The sequence below is a fragment of the Leguminivora glycinivorella genome, chromosome 11, assembly GCF_023078275.1.
Source record: "Leguminivora glycinivorella isolate SPB_JAAS2020 chromosome 11, LegGlyc_1.1, whole genome shotgun sequence".
NCBI lineage: Eukaryota > Metazoa > Arthropoda > Insecta > Lepidoptera > Tortricidae > Leguminivora > Leguminivora glycinivorella.
The window spans coordinates 18438504-18461778 of NC_062981.1; the positions used below are offsets into that span (position 1 = coordinate 18438504).

The 23275-nt window shown below is 37.9% G+C and overlaps 1 protein-coding gene across 1 annotated transcript in view; it reads right to left on the minus strand.

Annotated features, from left to right (window-relative positions):
* The window catches only part of LOC125230967 (neuropeptide CCHamide-1 receptor-like), a 380354-nt gene that overhangs the window by 155946 nt on the left and 201133 nt on the right, over nucleotides 1-23275 (minus strand). Inside the window, exon 2 of the mRNA XM_048136285.1 lies at nucleotides 2267-2469. Coding sequence (XP_047992242.1) covers nucleotides 2267-2457 — 191 coding nt within the window. The 5' untranslated portion in view covers nucleotides 2458-2469. The remainder of the gene's footprint in view (nucleotides 1-2266; nucleotides 2470-23275) is intronic.

A 23275-nucleotide genomic window follows, 5' to 3' on the forward strand; every position in this document is an offset into this window, starting at 1 on the left:
ACCTCTTCCTCGGTTATCCTCTCCCGTTACTTCCGATAGTATAAATATGCTGATTGTAATGAGAATATAAGTATGTTAAAAATGGTACAGTCACCGGCATAAATAAGTGATGATACCTTGTCGCTTTAAATCGTTTGACAATTTCGTATGCCATTTCAAACAAGACGTTAATGTGACAAGGTATAGAAATCATCACATATTTATGTTGGTAACCGTAACTTTACAGATTTAGGACTTATCTAATTGTTTAAAGGGCTACAAAATATCAACCAATATAAATATCATACAATATTCAGAATATTCTGATCAAATGCCGAAAATTTATTTTTTGGGACAGTCGTGTAAAAAAAGGCTTTATCCACTGAGGGGCAAAGGTAAGCCCATTAATCTCCCATTATCATTAATATCTGAAAAATGTCCACTGCTAGACGAGGGGCTATCCTAAACGTATATAATATTTAAGCCGACCGTCTTCCGTAACTACAAAAAAGCAGCCATAAATCGTAGACATGTTTTCATATTTAAACGACGACGAGATTTCATTTATACTCAATCTAATATCTTTTTTAAATCAGTATTTTTCGTTGGCCGTAACAAACACAACATGTTCATGGTAACAGTAGGCAACTTGACTGTACTTAAAATAAAATATTGTATACCATGCACGAAATAAAGCATCTGATAATTATAAGAAAATAATTTTTAAGAAAAAAAAACCGCCTTCCTTTGGGGTTCTGGTTATAAATACTTTATCCCCCCATACTTTCAAATGTTGGATTATGTTATCAATTCGTCTGTATATTTTTTAATGTTTGTTATTCGATATCTCCGTCATTTCTGAACCAATTTTGAAATTTGGATGATTTTGAAGTACTTACAGAAGTACTTACACTCTTCATCAGCAGTTCCACTGCACCAAATGTCACTGTTCTGTATGTAAGTGCATGCTGTTCTTATAAAAATACCAAAGTCACTATAAGTGTGCCGTTCAGATTTGAGGAGTTCCGTTCTGACCATCATCAGCAATTCCACTGCACCAAATGTCACTGTTCTGGACGTAAGTGCATGCTGTTCTTATAAAAATACCAAAGTCACTATAAGTGTGCCGTTCAGATTTGAGGAGTTCCATTCTGACCATCATCAGGAGTTCCACTGCACCAAATGTCACTGTTCCGTACGTAAATGCATGCTGTTCCTTTAAAAACACAAAAATCACCATATGTATGCCTTTCAGATTTGAGGAGTTCCCTCGATTTCTCCAGGATCCCACCACCAGAACCGGGTTTTGAGAAAAATGGGACCAATCTGTATGCATATACATTCAATCAAAAAATAAAATTTCAAAATCAGTCCAGTAACGACGGAGATATCGAGGAACAAACATTAAAAAAAAAAACATACAGACTAATTGAGAACCCCTTCCCTTGAGATTTGGAAGGCGGTTAAAAAGTAACAGAAGTTATTTTTAACTCCAATTTCTATTTTACAAATCAGATAGAAATATTTAAAGTAAATCAGTTGACCGTGACGTCACTCAATTCGATTTCATATTAATTCCATATTAGTAAGTCGTTCAAAATTGTTTTGACAATTCTTAAAAAGAAGCTGATTTGACTAGGAGACAAATAGCCTATACAGTACAAAATAATACTCTTTATTGCACACCTCAATAAAATACAGACAATGCAAAATAAAGAAGCAACACTAACAAAGGTAAACAACAGGTGGTCTTATCGCAAAAAATAGCGATTTCTTCAAGACAACCTTAAGGTAGCGGACTATAGTCAATGTTAGTAAAACTATGGCACTTGCCATCAGACACCTACTTAGGTGTCTGACTTGTAAAAAGGATGTGGTAAAATATTGATTAGTTATTTCACATTTAATTACCTATTTAATGAACTAACTTTGTAGAATTTGTCATTCTGAGCGTGTTTTAGATTGACGTACCTAAGTGCGAAATTATATCATACTCAAATACAAATAATGAAAGTACTCATGTACATGTAAGTCTCAGGGCGTTGGTAGTAGGCTGGTGTCTGTCCTGGCCCCGTAGCCGAATGGTATTTCTGCGACGCGAAACGAAATCGAAACGCCGCAGAAAGGTAGTCTGGCTCTGTCGCGCTAATACGCAAGAGCGATAGAGATAGATAGCTACGAAAGAGATATATATTATCGTGAGCGTTTCGTGAGCGTTTGTGCATTTGGCTATGCACATTGCATTTATTCTTATACTCAAATACAAATTATTTATGATATTACTTACGTGTTGGGCACATTTCTCATAGCCTTATGCCTCACGAACACTGCAACCAGCGTGCCATTGCCAACAACACCAATGACAAATATCAGTGCGAATATGATCGGCACTATGTAAGTCTCAGGGCGTTGGTAGTAGGGCTGGTAGGGTTCGGACCCGTTCATGAGCTCTTCCATCGATATGTTGTAGTCTTCCATGTTGCATGTTATCTGGAACAACAGGAATTGTATGTTAATTTTATATTTTACTTGCGACACGCCTTTGCACGAGGAGTTTTAGCAGAAAAATGGTATATTAAATTTTCCTTGAAAGATGTACATGTGCATTTTTAAGACCAACGTATCAAAGGGATGAAAGCAATGTTACAAAAAGGGTGGTAAATATGAACAAGTTGTGCCAAACCTAAATCGTGGGATAAGGAAGTAGGAAGAAGAAGGGGTCTGTATTGGTTCCCATAAAATCTCAATTCATAATGTATCGTTTGTCCACATTTTCATTAGTCATAATTTGGTTTTTCTCAGAAACGCGTAACTTTTCAGGATTGCCATAAAACCTAACCTAACCCAACCTATTAAAAGATAGATGACCGTAATGAAAACTCTGAAAAGTTAACCGTTTCAGAATTAACACTAATTATAATGTGGCAACCATTACATTATGACTTTCGATTATTTTGTCAAAGAAAGGGATCCGAAGATGGTTATCTGTCTTTATCATTTTTTCTTATTAGTGCGATAGTATATGTGTAATGATATGAACGTATTATTTATGTATGTATTATATTGATTGTATGTAAATAATATTGCTATACTTGTCAATAGTTGTCATGCTTTCTAAATTTATTTTTCTCACTGCACCCACATTCGCGAATTTCTGTTTGGCCCTATGGTTGACTGGTAGAGAATGCCTCAAGGCATTAAGTCCGCCATTTGTACTTTTTTTTCCAATTGTGCAATAGAGTTTAAATAAATAAATAAATAGAGGGAGTTGCTATTTGTTTACGGAGAGATAACATCGTACTCTTGGCTATTAGGCCCTCAAGTTTCAACAGATAAAAAAATTATTATCGTAATTCAATTGTCATTAAATTAGAAATATCTTTAAACTGATTTAATACCCTTGTACAAACAATTCAACACTTTCTCAGTGCTACAAGTTTTATCAAGTGTTACACCAATTACAATGTATTTTAGCGTTAAAATTTAAATGTTTATTGGTGGTAGTATTTTTTACGGCAAGCTATGGGGGCGATAAAATAGGGCGTTGATTCTGTATTCACAATTTGATACGATTAATATGTCCCCTGTGTGGTGACGGATTAAGAATATTAACACCCCTTTCTTCCCGTGGGTGTGGTAAAATTAGGATAAGGCACACCTCGGACACTGGCGATTAAATATATGAAAGAGGCGCGTTCCTAACACACAGTCTAAGCTCGTGTAGGTGAACGCCTACTATGCTTGTATGAGTGATAACACTGATAACTGTGAGGTAACTGAGAGGAGGTGGGCGGGACTTTCAGCGGGGAGCGGGAGTGGCCATACTGTGTACGCTTATAGTAGTGGTACAGTCAATTTTTTTCAACTCCCTAACTGCTAAAAAATGCACTGAAACTTGAGCAATTCCATGTGCTTTTCGGAAACTTATCTTGATACATCCCACTGTTAAACAGGACCAATGAGAATTGACCAAGAACTGCCATTAGTTCGGGAGGCCAATACAACCTTAAATTCTGAGATGAATAATTCGACATTGCTATCTTGTTCTGGCAACGTCTTTATGAAATGAATATTGATTTTCCAAGTAGGCATATTACAATGCGCATATGAACGTCAAATAAAGCTATGCTGGCTCTAACCCTACGCCTTAGCCTCGAGAATATTTCAGTCCCGCCCTCAGTTGGAGGGGGGTATCCAATCCACTATGGGACCGGCAAGAAACTCGGCGGGCCACTTCTTTTCAAAACATTAACATGCATTAAAATTATGATTTCTATCGTCATTATTTTGATAAGACTACAACTGTGAATTGATTTATATGGAATATCGGAGGGCAGAGAATTAAACAAAAGGCACAGTTTTGTATTATTTTCAAAATTGAAAAAGATATTAATAACCTTGTTTAGATTCAGAAAAGCTTAGATGAACTTTTACTCAATTTTTTAATCAAAATCGGCCTCCGGTACGATAAAACAGGTTTCGTGTTGTACATTTTATAGTTTCCTAGATGTAGTCGTAAAATGGGACTTTAAAAATGGCCACTGTTTTTTCTACGGATTTATTGAACCAGTGTTTTTCCTGCCACAAGCCGATTTCTCGAGTTAAACTAATAACTCCGTTGGCCCTGAACGCTGATTGTAAAACATTAAGACATGTTTTAAAGTCCTACTACGTAAAACACCCCCCGTTTTCCCCGTGTGGTGACGGGTTAAGAATTTCACCACCCCTTTTATTCCCGTGGGTCTCGTAGAAGTCGACTGTGGGATATGGGTTAAATTGTGGTAGGCGAGAGGCTGGAAACCTATCCCTGCAATGTCACAATTTAGTTTTCTTTCAGCCCCTTTTTACCAGGAGTGGTAATGAAACTTTAGTAGTTCATGTGCCCTGCCTACCCCTTATGTCCGCTAACCGTAGCCTATTGGACGCTTGGAACTCTTGAGGCTTGTTAAATTCACGTTGGCGACCCTAACACTAAAGCCTCGTTGAACTCTGGCAACCTCACTCACAAGCAGGAACAGAACAAACGTAAATCACACTAGATTTTGTTACGATTTTTTACAAGGAGGTATTTTACCAAAATCTAGGAAATTACTTTGCTAATCCGGTCGATAAAATGGTTACCAATTTTATTTTAAATCTCAAAATGGAAATCTCGTCTTTTCTAACTCTATATCTATTTTGAATTGTTTTGCATACTCACTTTAGGAAAATTTTTGCCATCTTGTTAAATAAATAAGTAACCAACTTTATATTCGTACACCACAAAAACCGGCCAAGTGCGAGTCGGACTCGCCCACCGAGGGTTCCGTACAAACTTTTAATGGTCAAAATAATCTAAGTAATGTGCCTAAAAAGTAAGGAAATTACAACTTTTGTAACTTGTATTGACAGCCTTTGATTATGTGCACGGTGATACGAGATTGTCTGCGTAAAATATTAAAATTTAAGTGTGAACTAAAAATATGAAACACTAGTGCGATGACCTTACGATATATGTACCTACTAGCACTTGACTTTGGTGAATAGGATCACAAAATTAACTAGTTATTACAACGGGCTCGTAGCCTAGCGGTTTCGACGTCTGGACGCCGCGCCAGCGGTGTGAGTTCGAACCTCGGCTGAGGCGTGCTTTTGCAGTTTTATTTTTGTTTCTTTTATTTTCTATTATTTGATTGTTTACTTTTTTCATTCTGTAAGAATCTACATTCTTATTTTTATTTTATTTTTAATAACTCCGGCTTTTTAACCCCCGACGCAAAAACGAAGGGGTGTTATAAGTTTGACGTGTCTGTCTGTCTGTCTGTCCGTCTGTCTGTCTGTCTGTCTGTCTGTCTGTCCGTCTGTCTGTCTGTCTGTTTGTCTGTCTGTGTGTGTGTCTGTCTGTGGCATCGTAGCTCCCGAACGGATGAACCGATTTTGATTTAGTTTTTTTTGTCTGAAAGCTGAGTTAGTCGGGAGTGTTCTTAGCCACGTTTCATGAAAATCGGTCTACTATGTCGCGGTCGGGGGTTTTTTCAAAATTTTAATTTTGTGGTTAGGTTATATACTAACAAGGAAAGGTACCCATACAAAAAAAATATAATTAGACTACTCTTTAAGGGGCGTTCATTGTAATTCCTGCGATTCCTGCATTTATTGTAACTCTTAAATGATAATATTATCCTAAACCAGAACTTCTTGTTGCCATATAAAAAAAACATACACATAAGACATACCTTTGTGTCGATAGATATTTTTCAGTACAGATGGTGTTTTTTTTACGCACTAGTGCGAGAAGTGGTTCATTATATGCCAGGTCGAAACTTCGGAGGCTCATCTGTACTGAAAAACGTCGTACGATACACGTGCGAAAAGGAAATTCGTAACTCGTGTCGATTTAAAACACTCCATTCGGTCGTGTTTTAATTTATCGCCACTCGTTTCGAACTTCCTTTTTTACGTACTTGTATCGTAATGTACTATTATTTTAAAGCACATGAAATTCGAATAAAATACACTGCTGACACGGGCCCGCTCACTGCTCAGTTCAGTCTGCGCCCAGCGCTCATAGACAGTGGACCTACGTTCGATAGTCCGGCGCACCGTGCTCTCGTAAGCGTAAGCAGCTAGATAGTTCTGAGAAGTGCTGTATAGGTACTGCGACTAAACAATTTTGATCCTGTTGGTGGCAAACAGGCATACGGTCCGCCTGATTTTTACACATGCAATTTTATCCAAGAAATTTTACTTGAAATCTGATGAGAGTTTGAATTATTATTATATTTCGGGACCAGGGGACCGATTTTTGAGTCTCACGCGTTCGAATTCAGAAAATTGTCACTGAAAATACTAAGCAATTCACTGTTTTCAACCGGTATTTTAGTGACAAATCCCATATGTGAGATTCAAAAACCGGCCCCCAGGATGAGGTTCTGGTTTTCATGGTGGAGTCAGGATATGGTCAACAAAACTGCTATTTTACTCATTATAACTCCACTATGTTTGGGCTTATTACATTTGGGCTGATGAGCAGCGTCGATCTCGATGATGTCCAAGGTCACATGATCGAGTCAGGAAATGAATAACAGAACTGCTATTCTACTTATCGTAACTCGACCATGTTTGATCTCATTAGCCGGGCCAATAACACATGTAATTTTTTGCACACAGCTCAGCTCTTTGAAACTGTTTATTTTAAGTTACTTACAATTAGTAGGTACCATATAATAATAATATATTCTTATCTCTTGTAAACTTTACAAAAAAGTTAACACATGAAACCAAAAGAATTGTTACTAGCAATTAAATTCAAAACTATCAAGATCATTCTTGCCTGTGTGTTGCGTTACCGGTGGCTCGCGTACCGAGCGCCAACGCCATCTATCAATGGCTATTTCACGAAATTGATGAACGCTCTAAGGAATAAGGGCTCTTAGTGTAGTGGTAATGCCAGTCGACACTAGATGGCAGCATTAAAAAACACTGGGTTACACTGTATGACATTTTTTCATTTCATCATTAAGTAAATAGCATTCGTTATAAGTAAATAGTATACGTTAATTCGTCGCTCAGTTTTGCCGTGAAGGACGGACAAATAAATAGACACACACACACTTTCCCGTTTATAATATTAGTATGGATTAAAATAAACATTAAGTTAATAAAAACAAAATGCAGTATTATTGTGTGCTACTTAAAACTTTCCTTGTTAGTATAAAACCCGGAGTTCTTAAAAAAAAATAAGAAAGTAGAATCTTAGAGAAAGAAATAAGCAGGTAAATAAAATCAAATAATCCATACTGATTAAACTGGAAAGTGTGTGTGTGTCTGTTTGTTTGTCCGTCTTTCAAGAGAAGCCGCGGGCAAAAGCTAGTAGAACATAAAAGAAAAAAAGTAAATAAAAATGCAAAAAGATTGCGTGAGCCGAGATTCGAACTCACGACACTCATGGCGCAAACGATTCCACCTAGAAGTCAAACCCGCTAGACCATTTGCACATTGTGAAAGACGGCGAATCTTCTGATTCTAATCACCAAATGCTAGTGCCGAAGTTTCGCGCGATGGATACGCGATGACCTTGAGCCATCGCCGTCGCATCGCGTCGCGTCGCCCGTCGCTCACGCAAGACAGAGCGTAAACTCATTGTTCCTGCCGGTGAGTAAGGCAGCCAGAGCTCAACGAGGGAGGACCTACGGAACTAATTAGGAGAATAGATTGTCCTTTGAGTCGTCGGCACCCAGGCCCCTTCTAAGTACCTACAGGTTTGTACAAGTTTCTAATGAGTCGGCAACGCACATGTGCCACTCCTTGAGTGGCAGGCGTCCATAGGTTACAGTGACCGCTTTCCATCAGGCAGACCGTATGCCTGTTTCCCACCTACGTGGTACAAAAAAACTGTCGTCGAATTCACCTTAAACATTAAAAACTAAGTCAAAATCGATTGATTCGTTCGGGAGCTATGATGCCACAGACAGACATGTCAAGCGTCAAACCTTAAATTATTATATAACACTCCGTCGTTTTTGCGTTGGTGGTTAAAAACAAGAAACTTCCTTCAAAACTATAATAAAACACAACTTTCTATGAAAATTGGTCAAGTGCGAGTCGGATTTCGACATTTCCATACAAACAGGTCATGAGCGCCTGACGAAATGTAATGGCAACGTACATTAAATTTCGTACTTAGATTTCGCGTATATTTCGGAAACGATAAGAGATAGAGCAAAATGGACTTCTGATTTTGGTTGTCGATGGCACAATTTTTTTGTTTTCGTATATATACACCTTTTTTTGGACCTATGTGGGCAATATTATGGTCAGTGAAGTTCTAAACGGTCTTAAGCGCCTCTTTTTTAGTAGGAACTTAAGTCATTTTGGAAAATGATTTTTTCTTTTTAACAATTTCTATAACAAACGAAACCGAAATTAATTTCTTTATAACTGTCCAACGCGATTACAACATTTTAAGACGTTTAGTAACTACTTGCAGCGGCAGTGAGCGAAATTCGTAATCTGAGTTTTTTTCTCTTAAGTCCGACTTACGCTTGACTGTAGATTTCTAATAGGTTTTCCTGTAATCTACAGGTAGAGGGCTATCCTGTGTATTTTTTTGAAAATTTTACGCTAAGTAATTTCGGAGATAAGGGGGGGGGAATGGTCATTTTTTGCGTATTTTCTTAAATTACTTCTAAATTACCAAAATAAAAAAAATAAAAAAAATATACTTCAAATGCTTATAAAATGTTCTTTCATTTGATATGTAACACAATATAGTTTTAATAACTTTGATTTTTAATTTTCAATGTTACCCCCCAAAAGTGGCCCCTGTGATTAAATTTCATTTAATTATATTATATGTCCGTCTTTGGGCCACAGGTTTACATATGTGTGCCAAATTTCAAGTAAATCGGTCCAGTACTTTCGGAGAAATTGGCTGTGACAGAGGGACAGACAGACACGCGAGTGATCCTATAAGGGTTCCGTTTTTCCTCTTTGAGGTACGGAACCCTAAAAAAAACAGTCATCCGAATACACTAAACCCAAAGCTAGGGTGCACAAATCACATGACGGGTGTGATAAGGACCGTATCATTGACTTACATCCCTGAGGGCTTATTGGGTCTCAGAGGAATTTCGCCTATGTACTCGTATGTAAGGACTGCAGATCACCTGATAGATGGAGCGTGGATATGTGTAACATTATTGATTTATTAGACAAGTGAGCCTAGCACACTATTGTGATATATAGCCTATCGCGACGACAATGATAGAGACATGAAAAAGAAAACCATAATACCACCAAAAAATACATTTATAATTCCAATATGTATTGTTGGCGCCCAACATGGGACCAAATTATAGTTCCTCAAATGTTGACTGGAAGATATCCCAGTATTCCCAGTAAGGGATAAGTCCGCCTACCGTAGCTATGTCTTTTTTTGTTATTTTATGTACAATAAAGCTTAAACATACATAAATACAATTTTACTGGAAGGCACCCAACGTGGGGCTAAATTACTAATATTATTTGGCGCCCAACAGAGGGTTATGTTACGATAGTCTGGCGCAAGTAAATATGTTACTTACCATAACTTCAGTTATGTTTCCAATGTGTTAAAGTTTCTTCCGTCCGGTTTACCATATCTGCCGAACAGGATTGAAATCCCTAACTGAATCTTTCGGGCCCCATACAGCCTGAGTTTACGCTCTCTAAGGGAGAGAAATCGATGCTACGGACCGAATCCTTTGTATTATTATTATGGACGACAAAGTTATTTGGTTTCTAAGAAAAGGTTTTTGTAGAAATCTTTCGTTCGTGTCTTGCCGCAGGGTGACTTCAGGGTGGCTAGCCGAATGGCACAATCGCTCACGAAACGCTCACGAAACGAAGCGCTAGTAGATATCTATCTCTATCGCGCTTGCGTATTGGCGCGACAGAGCCAGCGGCGTATCGCTTTCGTTTGGCGTCGGAGAAATGCCATTCGGCTACGGGGCCAGGCAATTTTGTTTTGAACGATTGTGCTGCGGAATGTTCAAAGGTTTGTTACACTCCAATAATATACCTCTTTTATAAACCCATGTCTTTTTTGTATGTATGTACACAGTTTTTTTTTTTTTTCATTTAATTCGTCACATCGTTAGGCTCTAGAAGTCGATACGAAGAATCAACGATTAAAGCTTCTTGCTAAAAGGCCAATGGTCACGTCAAAGCGCTAGGATGATGGACGGCTGTTTATCATTTATCACCATGTCTAACACGTTCTAACAAGTATCTAAATGTGAAAGTGACGCATGATATGACAAATGACAAAACACGACCAGGATTACCACTGGATATTGATTTGACCTTATTTAAAAAAAATATGTTGTCTTTATTTTTTATTGTCTCTGGTCTCTCTAAAAACTCTAATTCCAATCGAGAACTTGTCTGTCGGTTTAATCCGATCTAATTGCAATTTTCCGCTGCTCACTTCTTATTTATTTACAAAGCGTAGAGTGAAATTACTTGTCTACTGTTGGCGTCCCTTTATTTTGGGAAAAATGTTTATCATTCATACATACATACAATCACGCCTGTATCCCATAAAGGGGTAGGCAGAACACATGAAACTACTAAAGCTTCAGTGCCACTCTTGGCAAATAAGGGGTTGAAAGAAAAAGAAACTGTGACATTGCAGTGACAGGTTGCCAGCCTCTCGCCTACGCCACAATTTAACCCATATCCCATAGTCGCCTTCTACGACACCCACGGGAAGAAAGGGGGTGGTGAAATTCTTAACCCGTCACTACACAGATATGTAGGTTTATCATTATGTTAAAACTTCAGCTTTGAATTATTTTTAATGTATCGTTTTGATGTAGATAAAAATCGTAAGGAATCGCTAGAAGGCCAAGTGTCGCCTGCAATATGCTAAAATAAGACCATTTTCTGGCACCTTCTGCTATTGTGTTTTTTTATATATTCCTTTTTTTGTGTTTGTTTTCGAATAAATTCTACCTGTAAAATATTAAAATAGAATTATTTTAAGGAAACCTGTTGTAAAATAATATTTTTTTTATATCGTATCGCCTATGTCTGTAGCAAATAATTTAGACGTATTTACTATATTTCACTGTTTAAGCACAGCACGTTATATTAGAAATACGTTAAAAAAAACTAATAAAAATAGCGGATCAAATAAAGCTTCAGAAGTTTAGAAATTCTATATTGTAACCACTGAACAAAATGATATATTCATATTCATATTCATATTCATATTCATATTCATATTCATATTCATATTCATATTCATATTCATATTCATATTCATATTCATATTCATATTCATATTCATATTCATATTCATATTCATATTCATATTCATATTCATATTCATATACGCAATTACGGATGTCTATGTCTATAAACAAATATTAAACTGCTAACATGACTGTATTTTTTAAACATAGATAAATTGTACACATTTATCTATGTTTATAAAATACGAGTACAATCATTAATTTTGGTGGTAGTTTTATTCGCTACTATAGCTATTATTAATGGTGACTATATTATTTTGCCACTTATCAAATGAAACAATAGTATTTTTCAGTACAGATGGTGTTTTTTTTACGCACTAGTGCGAGAAGTGATTTATTATATGTCAGGTCGATACTTCGGAGGTCCATCTGTACTGAAAAACGTCGTTCGATGCAAGTGCGAAAACGAGGAAATTCGAAACGAGTGGCGATAAATTAAAACACGATCGAAGGGAAATGTACTATTATACAATCGTGATATAGTACAGAGACTACAGAGTTTTGCACTCGAGTAAAACGTTTAGGCCAAGAAGCTTGCTGAGTGGCCTTAGTACGCTATGAGAGTGAAAGAGTTAATTATATCCCTATTGTATACAATACTTTTTCTATGAGTCATTATCTTCATCATCAATGGACGAAAAATATCATCATTCATGTTAAAATTAATGTTAATGGCGTCGTTCACCGTTGTATCAACATCGAATTACCTGGCAACCAATTGTTTGTAATAACCGTCTCTGATTGGTCGATAACGCGATAGATAAAAAAATGTGTTTCAGATGCAGGTAAATGCCATGTATCGCAAATTAGTATGGAACTTGTATGAAGTTCTATTTTTGATTTTTTTTCAACTAAAGTGAAGTGTTATGAAATATTATAGTTGACTAAGTGTCGAAGACTATCCAACACTGAAAAGTCAGCACTTATTGTTTAGTCTGTGGTGTCCTAATTGACAGATTAAAGTCGACGAGTAGAAAAAATACTTTAAAAGTATAATAAATAACAGCAAATACCTATTATAATTACCCAGTTTCCCAAAACTCGTAAATGAATTTCACTTACTCCGAACATTTTCTTTGGAGCTGCTAAAAGTTATATCAGGACTGGTAATTGCTATGTAATGGATAGAATTTTTGTTCGGTAACTTTAAGATAATACAATAAACGTCCTAAAAGTTGACACTTTTATTCGGCAATGGCAGCATTCTTGAAAAAAATACGTCAAAATACTACGTTACGTCTCGGAAAATGACATGAATTGTACCTACGCGGAAAGTGAACAGTTGGCGTTTGTGTAAAAAGAAAACCAAATTGTGATATTAGCAGAGATCGGATTTTTGTGCGTCATCTCATACTAAAAGTCATTAAAATGACGTAAGTCACTAAGAATGTCGCAAATCCGTCCGATCTCTGGATATTAGTGACATGTTGCAATCCATGGCCCACACCACAATGGAACCCATATCCCTTAGTCGACTTCTACACTGAGAGAAAATACAACCAGTTTTCATGTTCGTTCAACAAGTTTTTTGGTTAAAATAGCGCCTACGTGCTCTTTGGTTCAAACAACAAGCTACTTGTCATTTGAATCGGCAATATATTTAACCGACTTCAAAAAAGGAGGAGGTTCTCAATTCGACTGAATTTTTGAATCAACAAGTCGATTTTATAAAAACAACCTGACACATATTGTTTTAAACATACGTTTGGCTGATTCAAACGGATAAACCGCAACAAGTCGAACTTGTTAAATTCACAATGCAAATTTCGCTCAGTGTATGACACCCACAGGATGAAAGGGGGAGGTACCTAAATTTTTTCACTCTCACCACTAGACAGTATACATATTTAAAAAAGTGTTAAATTGTTATGTATAACATGGTTTACTATGTTATCGCTCCCATGGCTTGCCGTAAAATAATGCTACCAATAAACATTTTGAATGCTAAAATACCCAGTAATTGGCCCAACACTTCATAAAAGTTGTAGCGCCTTGGAATACTAAATTGGTCCTTAAAACCGTTTAAGGACATTTCTAAAGTTAATGGCAATAGAATTGCGATATTGTTACCGATTGAGAATTCAGGGCCTGTAGCGAAGAGTATGTTTAATTTGTTTACTACCATCATCATCCTCCTTACGTTATCCCGACATTTGCCACGGCTCATGGGAGCCTGGGGTCCGCTCTGACAACTAATTCCAAGATTTGGCGTAGGCACTAGTTGTACGAAAGCGACTGCCATCTGACCTTCCAACCCGAAGGGTAACTAGGCCTAATTGGAATTAGTCCGGTTTCCTCACGATGTTTTTCCTTCACCGAAAAGCGACTGGCAAATATCAAATGACATTTCGCACATAAGTTCCGAAAAACTCATTGGTACGAGCCGGGGTTTGAACCCGCGACCTCCGGATCGAAAGTCGCATGCTCTTACCGCTAGGCCACCAGCGCTCAATTTGTTTACCACCATCACTACATATTAAAGATCTATGAAACTACGCAGCGGATGCAGTTTTTTTGGAATATGTACCTACATAGAGTGTTTCAAAAGGCGCTGGTACCTACAGCGGTAAGAGGGTGCGAGACCCCATCTCGCACCAATGAGTTTTTCAGAACTGTCATTTGATATTTCGTCACTATTTTAAAAAAATCTCGTATCTCACGCTGTTCCTCAAAGTTAAAACGCAGTAAGTCTATGTGCATTCCATAAATACTTACTACAATTTTCTTTTCATTGACAGACGAAGAATACAAGTTTTTTTTTAAGTAGTGACGATTTGCCAGTCGCTTTTCGGTAAAGATCAATCCAAATTTTATTTATTTGTGAAATAAATTTAACTTTATCTTTATTATAAGCGGATTGCTCTTTTTTCTCTACACGAGTGACCGTCTGTTCAGCCCACGCTCGCCTCGTGGCTTGAATGTGTAAGCGCCATAATAAGACTAGTATTGGATTCCGACACGAGGCTATTGCATTCACTCCGCTCTGCATGTAATTGTGGCTTTTTTATTAAAGTTCAGTAAACGGCCATAAAGAATGGACATCGGTTTTTCATCTTCGTAGAGCGTTGTCTCTTTCTTGCTTATGTGACGTTAATTGTCTCTTTCCAAAGACCGATGTAAACTTTTTCATGACCGTTTTATTAAAGTACCCGGCATTTGCCACGGCTCATGGGAGCCTGGGGTCCGCTTTGACAACTAATCCCAAGATTTGCCGCAGGCACTAGTTTTACGAAAGCGACTGCCATCTGACCTTCCAACCCGAAGGGTAACTACTAACTAGACCTTATTGGAATTAGTCCGGTTTCCTCACGATGTTTTCCTTCACCAATAAGCGACTGACGATCAAATTACATTTCGCACATAAGTTCCGAAAAGCTCATTGGTACGAGCCGGGGTTAGAACCCACTCTAGATTGAAAGTCGCACGTTCTTACCGCTTGGCGACCAGCGCTTCATTTTATCCGATTTGTGCTGAATAAATGTAAAATTCTTAAATCGGTTAAATCAAATGCTGAAGTTGCAAATAAAAATATGTCTCTCAATTTACTCCAGCAAACTTATCTGACATCAAAATCTGAAGTTGAAATAGAAATGAAAATTTAAATGTCTGCATTCCCATTAAGTTAATTGAACCGCGATGACATCGTTCAAGCAGACCAATTTAATTAAATGATATGCAAATAGGTATTTGATGAATTTCGCCAATAAGCTACGATACAATGAACATAATAGGTACTTGCGCTTTGCGTAGCCAATTAGATAATTACATATACATATTATTACACATACATATGTAACAATGTGACGAATACATAAGACGATACAGGAGAGGTCAATTCTCCATACAAACACTCTCCACTATTTCCTTCCTGGTTTTTGAAGACCGAGCACTGATTTTTCAACACAGATTATTATTTTTTTTTTCTACTCCCGAACTGTTATTCGTCATTTACAGGGTCGGGTATAGATCTTTAAAACCCTACACAAAAGTCTATTCCCCAAAGCCAGCGTCCGCCGGCTTTCCGCGCATGCGCAAAGTATCGAAAAAACTGAAAACGCATTGTTTGACTTTGTAACCATGATAACGCATTGTTATTCTCAAATTTCGTTACGATTGATTAAGTTTTGAAGGAGGAAACAGTCGAGAGCGGAACCTCGATTTTAAAGATTTTTTCGCAATAACTGAGTTGTTCTTAATGGATTTTTTTTTTGATAAATCTAGTTAATAAAACTAGTATATTTGACTATAGTTCCCAAATTGAAAGGGGGGCCTTTCCATTTAAGCATTTTCGCTCCTGTAGCGTCGTAATGAGAGGCATGAAACAATGAATTTTGTTTGAAACGAGCCGATAGGCGATATCCTAAAGTAAAAATTAAGATGAAGCATTAACTAGCAGATACAGATTGCTTAATATAATTATTAATATGGCCATTGATATGAATGTAGAGAAGTAATAATACTGTTGGCTTCAGCCCCGCGTACGCCTCTCAAAGGTCTGGGACCCCATGGTCCCGAGATATGGAAATAACATACAAATAGTAATAATAAATATTGGGGACACCTTACACAGATCAACTTAGCCCCAAACTAAGCAAAGCTTGTACTATGGGTGCTAAGCGACGATAAATAGATAAATACATACTTATATACATAGAAAACATCTATGACCCAGGAACAAATATCTGTGCTCATCACATAAATAAATGCCCTTACCGGGATTCGAACCCAGGACCGCGGCTTAGCAGGCAGGGTCACTACCGACTGAGCCAGACCAGTCGTCTAAGTATTTAATATAATTTTAATTGACGACCAGTCTGACCGACTGCTATGCTGTGGTCCTGGGTTCGAGTTCCAGTAATCGCGATCGATTATCATAATTTAGTTAAAGTTGTACTGGTTGTTGTCTCTGAAGACTGATGCCCATGCAGTTATCCTTTAGTATTTAGTATTAGTAATCAACACTGACTACCCGTTATTAATTTATATATAAATTGTTGAATAGACTGAGACAAATGTTGAAGAGACAAATGAAATGGCTTCGGGGAGTGTGCTCAAGAGCTACACGAGCTTATTCCACCGTTCCCATTCTACCATCGGACTCTCACTCCATCGTAGGCCACGTCTTTGCCTTCGGCTAGTCTGTGGCCAAGAGTAAGCCCCTTTATAATTTAAAAAAAAAAGAGGAAAGTTTCCTATTATCGCATCGTCATTATTGGCATGAAAACTAAGCTGGTCGTTAAATACGACTTAAACCCGTACATTCATTTTGTGTATTTCGCTTTCGGATTTCGCGTCGCGAGACTAATGAGCCAATCAAAATGCGAGGATTAATCAGAAAACCGGGCCTATCTACGATCTTTGATTAATTGCTTATGACCAAAGATTTCAAAATTTAGGATAAGGCGATACGTACAATTTTCACTGAGCATTCTCAAGTTTGATTGGTTCGCGATTAGTTAGTTGATGAGTGCGCATCAAGAGCGCATTTTTCTTAGGAAGGTATTCGATAGTGCGGGTAGCTACTATTATAATCGTAGAGATCTAGGCCACACGACTCCACAGACATGTTTTCTAGGTGACCGAGCTGCAGCTAGAAGAGATGGTAGAGGATCGTGGTGTAAGGAAAGCTTATATCGCTGGTGCGCGGAAGCCCTAAAAAACGTATCTGCCCTCGGAGTACCTGATTGGCGTGAAGTGTCACAGAATGGGGTGAAATGACAATCTCTTGTGTCGAAAGCTAAGATCCAGCCAGTGAAGTAAGTATGCCACGTCCTTACAAAGTAATATATAAGTCAGTGCTCACAACTCACAACGCAACGGATCCATTTCGGTGAGTGATGGAGTAGCTAGCACTCAGAGTGCATGTTTGGATTTAGGTATGAGAAGTCATAGTCTAGTTTGAAGATAGAATTAGAGCGGCTCCGCACTACGTCCGATCTGAATACGATATAAAGTCGTCAAAATAGGACCCGTCATAGCCCATCATAACCCGTGGAACTGACAATCTGAAGAATGACGGATAGAAATCGATTGACGGAAATCGGAGGTAGTAAGTATTATACAAATAGTTTTGAGCTATCACGGATTTGGAATGGACGTACTCGTAGTGCGTAACATAACCAACCACTCGCTCGTAGAGGGAGTTTGTCTAGGTATTACCTAGCGCTTCGGCATGCCGTGGCAATATGCTGAGTGGGCTCCCAATTTAACATCTAGATTGTGTTGCATTTATCTTTGTTATATTTGTCCAAACTGATGTTAAATAAAAAAATATTCTATTCTATTCTACTGTCCAGCCTTCTTGGGGTTATGGAACTAACTTTATTGTAGGTAATAGTTGGAGCTTTGTAATTAGTAGTTATTAATATAAGACTTTTTTTAAACGAACAAAGATAGCTGACGTAAATCAGACAATGAAGCAACTAAAGTGGAAATGGTATTTAGGGTTCTTAAAGGTCGGCAACGCATAGGTGACTCCCCTGATGTTGCTTAACTATGTCCATGGGCGGCGATGACTGCTTTCCATCAGGCGGCTCGTCTGCTCGTTTGCTGCCTATTTCATAAAAAAAAATGGACCCGGTATACTCCGAGATAAGAGAGAAAAATGATCAAAGGACACAACATGGTACCCAAAAGATGGCAAAAGGAAGGATAGTGGACAAGAAAGGTAGCTGGTTGGCTGGACTAGCTCTAGGCAGAGAAGCAGACAAAACGTCTGCGGAGAAAGGCTAGCAGAGTAATACAGATAAAGGTACGGTGGCCTAGATGGCATTACACCTTTGGGGTACGCTCAGCTAGATGGCGCTAATATTAATATTTGGCATTTTAACACATATCAAGCTAAGAATATGGGCCAAATTGTCAAAACTGATCTTCAAAAGTTTTAAGCCTGTGTCAAGAGATGGCAGTCTATGCACTGTGATTACACATTTTACTTCGACAGTAACTCTCTATAATACTTGATCCTCTTTGGACTAACTAAGTCAATCTGGGTAAGAAGTTCTGTTTTTTTTTAATTGCTATGGTCACCTTAGAATTTATTTTACCATAAATAGGTGTGATGGGACTTTATTCCATAACGTGCAGCGTATAACCACACTGCATAATGCAGGTTAAACAGAAGCTGGTTTACCGATCTAAGGTAATGGCGCCTATTAACGTGGTACTTAAGGCAGATTTCAAAAGATACCAAAAAATTAAGGGTATCAAAGCTCATTAACGACCACAAATATTTTTTTTATGGAAAAGTATTTATTGAACTATTAGTTTTGAAGAGTTTTAGGATCATTTTAGTTTATTATATGTCATAAAATGATTATTGAAGTCAACATACCTAAATTTTCTATTACCGTGGTAATGAACAGGTTGCAGTTCTATTAACGCGAATTGAGATTTCATTACCGAGGGTATGAATGACAGTGTTTTTCTGCCATCGGTAAATAGAAACCCATCTCAAAATTCGGAGCTTAATACCGACGGTTGAATATACAAATTATGACAAATACTTATACCTATACTATCCTCCTTTATGAATACCCACAGAAAACTCAGTTTCACCTAAGAAATCTGTACTTACGGTACACTAAATGTCATATTTTGATACAAGACTAATATGTCGCTCGGTAATAGATACTTCTATAGGAACCCATTACCGACCCAAACAAATATTGCATGGATCGGTAATAGATTCTTATATATTCTATTACCGAGGGTTATCTGATCGTACCATCGGTAATAGGCATAAATTGGAGTATTATGAAATCTAATTCCGACCCATAAAAACAAAGTCATACAGATGTATTTTCATTACAAATCAAAATAAAATATTGCAATCTTATATTAAAACCAAGTTTACATAACTGGTAAGTAAGCATCAGACTTTATGTCAATGTTTAAAAAAATTGACAAATTAACGGTTTTCATAGAAACTACGAAATCAGTCATGAAGTTTTTGCTAAAAATTAAGGTTTTGTTGAATAATTTTCATACCGCGTAAATAGTTCTTTGATAGCGTGAATAGATCAAGATTGAAACAACTGTAAGACATTATATAACTGATCACATATACTTAAAATAAAGCAAAAAGAACTAATATCACTACTTTAACTATTACCGTGGTATACCACAGTAATAGAATCTACTCACGAAATGGCGCCTTTCACCGCTGTCTTTTAATTTCCACTTTAAACACATTTCCAGGCTAAACAATACGTAAAAAGTACTCAGAAGTCATGTAGAAAACTATAAACAATAATTTGAAATGCATAACTTTCTCCTGTTTGCCATAATTATTACGTAAACTACTAAATGAGATTGGAGTTCATTTAGGTTTAGCGTCACACGTCAGTATGACACAACCTCTTCTCGCGGCCCCGTGGCAAAAACTGTCAAATAGCGAGCGTCTTCTTTCATTCACACTCTCTATCGCCTATATGTGCGTTAGTCAACTAAACAGGCTTCCTTTGTGTGAGTAACTTTTTTTAAGAAATTAGTCGGTTTGCCTATAAAATGCGTATTTGCAAATGCGGCGGTAATAGACGTCGATTTCGATACCCGCGTTGATAGCCGCCGTTACCTTATTCCTGTTGTTTGGCAAACAACTCGCAAGCGACAGCAGATGCGGTAAACAAAGATATTTACAGTCTATTGGTCTTCAAACGGATCGGTAACGCATGTTGCGTGTTCTTGGAAAAATTGCATAACGTTCTAATAATTCTAATTTGTTCCGTCTATTGTCATTTGAGTCGTCGGCAACGAGAACCCTCCTTGGAACTTGTACACTCCTTTTTGCTGTGTTACAGCGAGGGGGATTGTGCAAGTTTCTAATGGGGTGGCAACGCACATGTGACACTGAAAATGAAAATGAAAATGAAATATTTATTTTTCAAGTAGGCATATTACAATGCGCATATGAACGTCAAATAAAGCTACGCCGGCTCTAACCCTACGCCTCAGCCTCGAGAAGATTTCAGTCCCCCCTCAGTTGGGTGGGGGGTATCCACTATGGGACCGGCAAGAAACTCGGCGGGCAACTTCTTTTCAAAACATTACATCTTATAATTAACATGCATTAAATAACAAGATACAATTTAACATGCAAAAGTATTCATCAAAGAATATGAACAGACTAGGTACTCTATGGAAATTAATTTCAATAAATTATATTATTGCTTAATAATACGTCGTTCTTCTTCAGAGAAAACATATCAAATTGTCACAGAAGAAAAAGATAATATGAATCTCAATATCATTAAATATGTAATTTACCTACACAACATAAAATATAAAATATTTGATGTGCTTTCTTATCTGAACTGTGTCCTCTATACATAATACAATTATTTTAATTGCTATTCGTTTTTTGTAGTTTCTGGTTCGGGCCATGCATGTTTGTCTGTCAAATAGTCCTCGACTCTGTAATAAGCCTTTAACATCAATGTTTTTTTTAAGTAGTTCTTAAGAGCTGGGAGGGGTAATCTCAAAGCAGTGTCAGGTAACTTATTATAAAAATGAATGCATTGCCCAACAAATGACTTCTGTACTTTACGGACACGAAACTTCTTTATGGCAAGCTTATTTTTGTTTCTAGTGTTATAATTATGGATATCAGAATTCTTAGTGAAACAGTCTAAATTCTTAACAACATAAATTATACTATCATAAATGTATTGGGAAGCTACAGTTAAGATATTAATTTCTTTGAAGAGTTCTCTTACTGATTCACGTGTTCCTAAGTTGTAAATAGAACGAATGGCTCTCTTTTGTAATACAAAGATAGTCTGTATGTCAGCTGCTTTGCCCCAAACCAGAATACCGTATGACATTACACTGTGAAAATAACTATGATACACTAGGCGAGCTGTCTCAACATCAGTCAGTTGCCTGATTCTCCTAACGGCGTATGCGGCTGAACTTAATTTGCTTGCTAGTTTCTTTATATGAGGACTCCATTGTAGATTTTTGTCCAATGTTAAACCAAGGAACAGTGTTGTATCTACCATCTCTAAGCATTCATCATTCAAAAGTATTTTTGTATCGATTGGTTTAACATTCGGCAGAGAAAATCGAATACATTTACACACCATACACTTTGAGTCGCAGGCGTCGATAGGTTACGGTGACCGCTTTCCATCAGGCGGACCGTATGCTTGTTTACCACCGACGCAAGACACGGCGTTACACGTAGTGACAATTATATTAGTCCGGTGCGGGACGCTCCGCGCAATCGGTCCGCGTGACGCTAAAACCAGCCTGAACGTATTTTTTTTTGTCGCTACGGGTAACGCCGTGTCTTGCGTGGGCGACGGTCGCGCGACCGTGCGTCGCCGTCGTGTCTACTTCCATATCGATAAGGTTTGATTTCGTATGCGTCGCATCGCCGTATGCGTCGCCCACGCAAGCCACGGCGTGAGTGTGTCATAAGGAGAAGTGTGTCTGGCCATCACATTTGACCGTTTAACTCATTGTCACAGGTGTTTTTGCGAGTTCATACTGTTGCTACTTGACTAAGATTAGTTGTAAACGTATGAACTCTCAATAAACACCTATAAGTGGTTTAAACGGGCCAAATGGGAAGGCCAGACACACTTACCCTTTTTATTTAGTCGTATGGCAAAAAAACAGAAACATTTATAAGTTAAAATTAAGTCCAATCAGCCATTTGATGGCCTCGTCGCTAAGGGTGATCAGGTCTTCTGGAGGTCCATTGGCATAGCGCGTTACTGGGTGGAATGACACTTACCCTTATGACACACTTACTCGTATTGAAACACACACTACACCCACTACTTACTCGTAAGTTCAGGGAGCGTTTTAGAGTAAAGCGGACGGGTCCGTGCGGATGACAATCAGCAACTTCATACAAATTGGTCGCACAAATCGGTCCGCGTGACACAAAACCAGCCTGAAAATCCTGAAATGCATGGAAGGGAAGTTAAGGAGAAAACGAAAGCATGGGAAGATTGGGAATAGGGTTTCTGCTGGAGAGTCTCGAACTCGAGACTTCTCGAGAATTTCGGCTTCATTCGAGACGAGAAAAAAATGACAGGTACTCGAGACGTCTCGAGGCCCGAATGTAAAGCATGACCTGAAGTGAAATGCAACTTTTTACCTTCTGCCCGGTCTCATCGCGAGGCGGTGGGGACGGTGTCGAACGGCGGCCATAAATTATAACGAGATAAAGCGATCTAACCTCTCATTCTAACGTAAGCTGGCAGCGACTTTGGCTAGTTTTGACAGCCTCGTGTTATTTAAAAGCAATTCGTCATTACGAAAAAGTCAGCGCGTTTATGTATCTTGGGTCATTGATAACCTGCGAAGAGTGTTATGGCTAACTTCGACAAGATTTGGAAGAACAGAGGAATCCGACGTCAAAATAAAGTGCGATTATTTCGATCTCTTGTCTTCTCGATAATCTCGATATTTATGTATGGTGCCGAAACTTGGACCCTGAAAAGTTTTGATGTGGCTAAGATTGACGCTATTGAGATGTGGTGCTGGCGAAGACTGCTACGAGTATA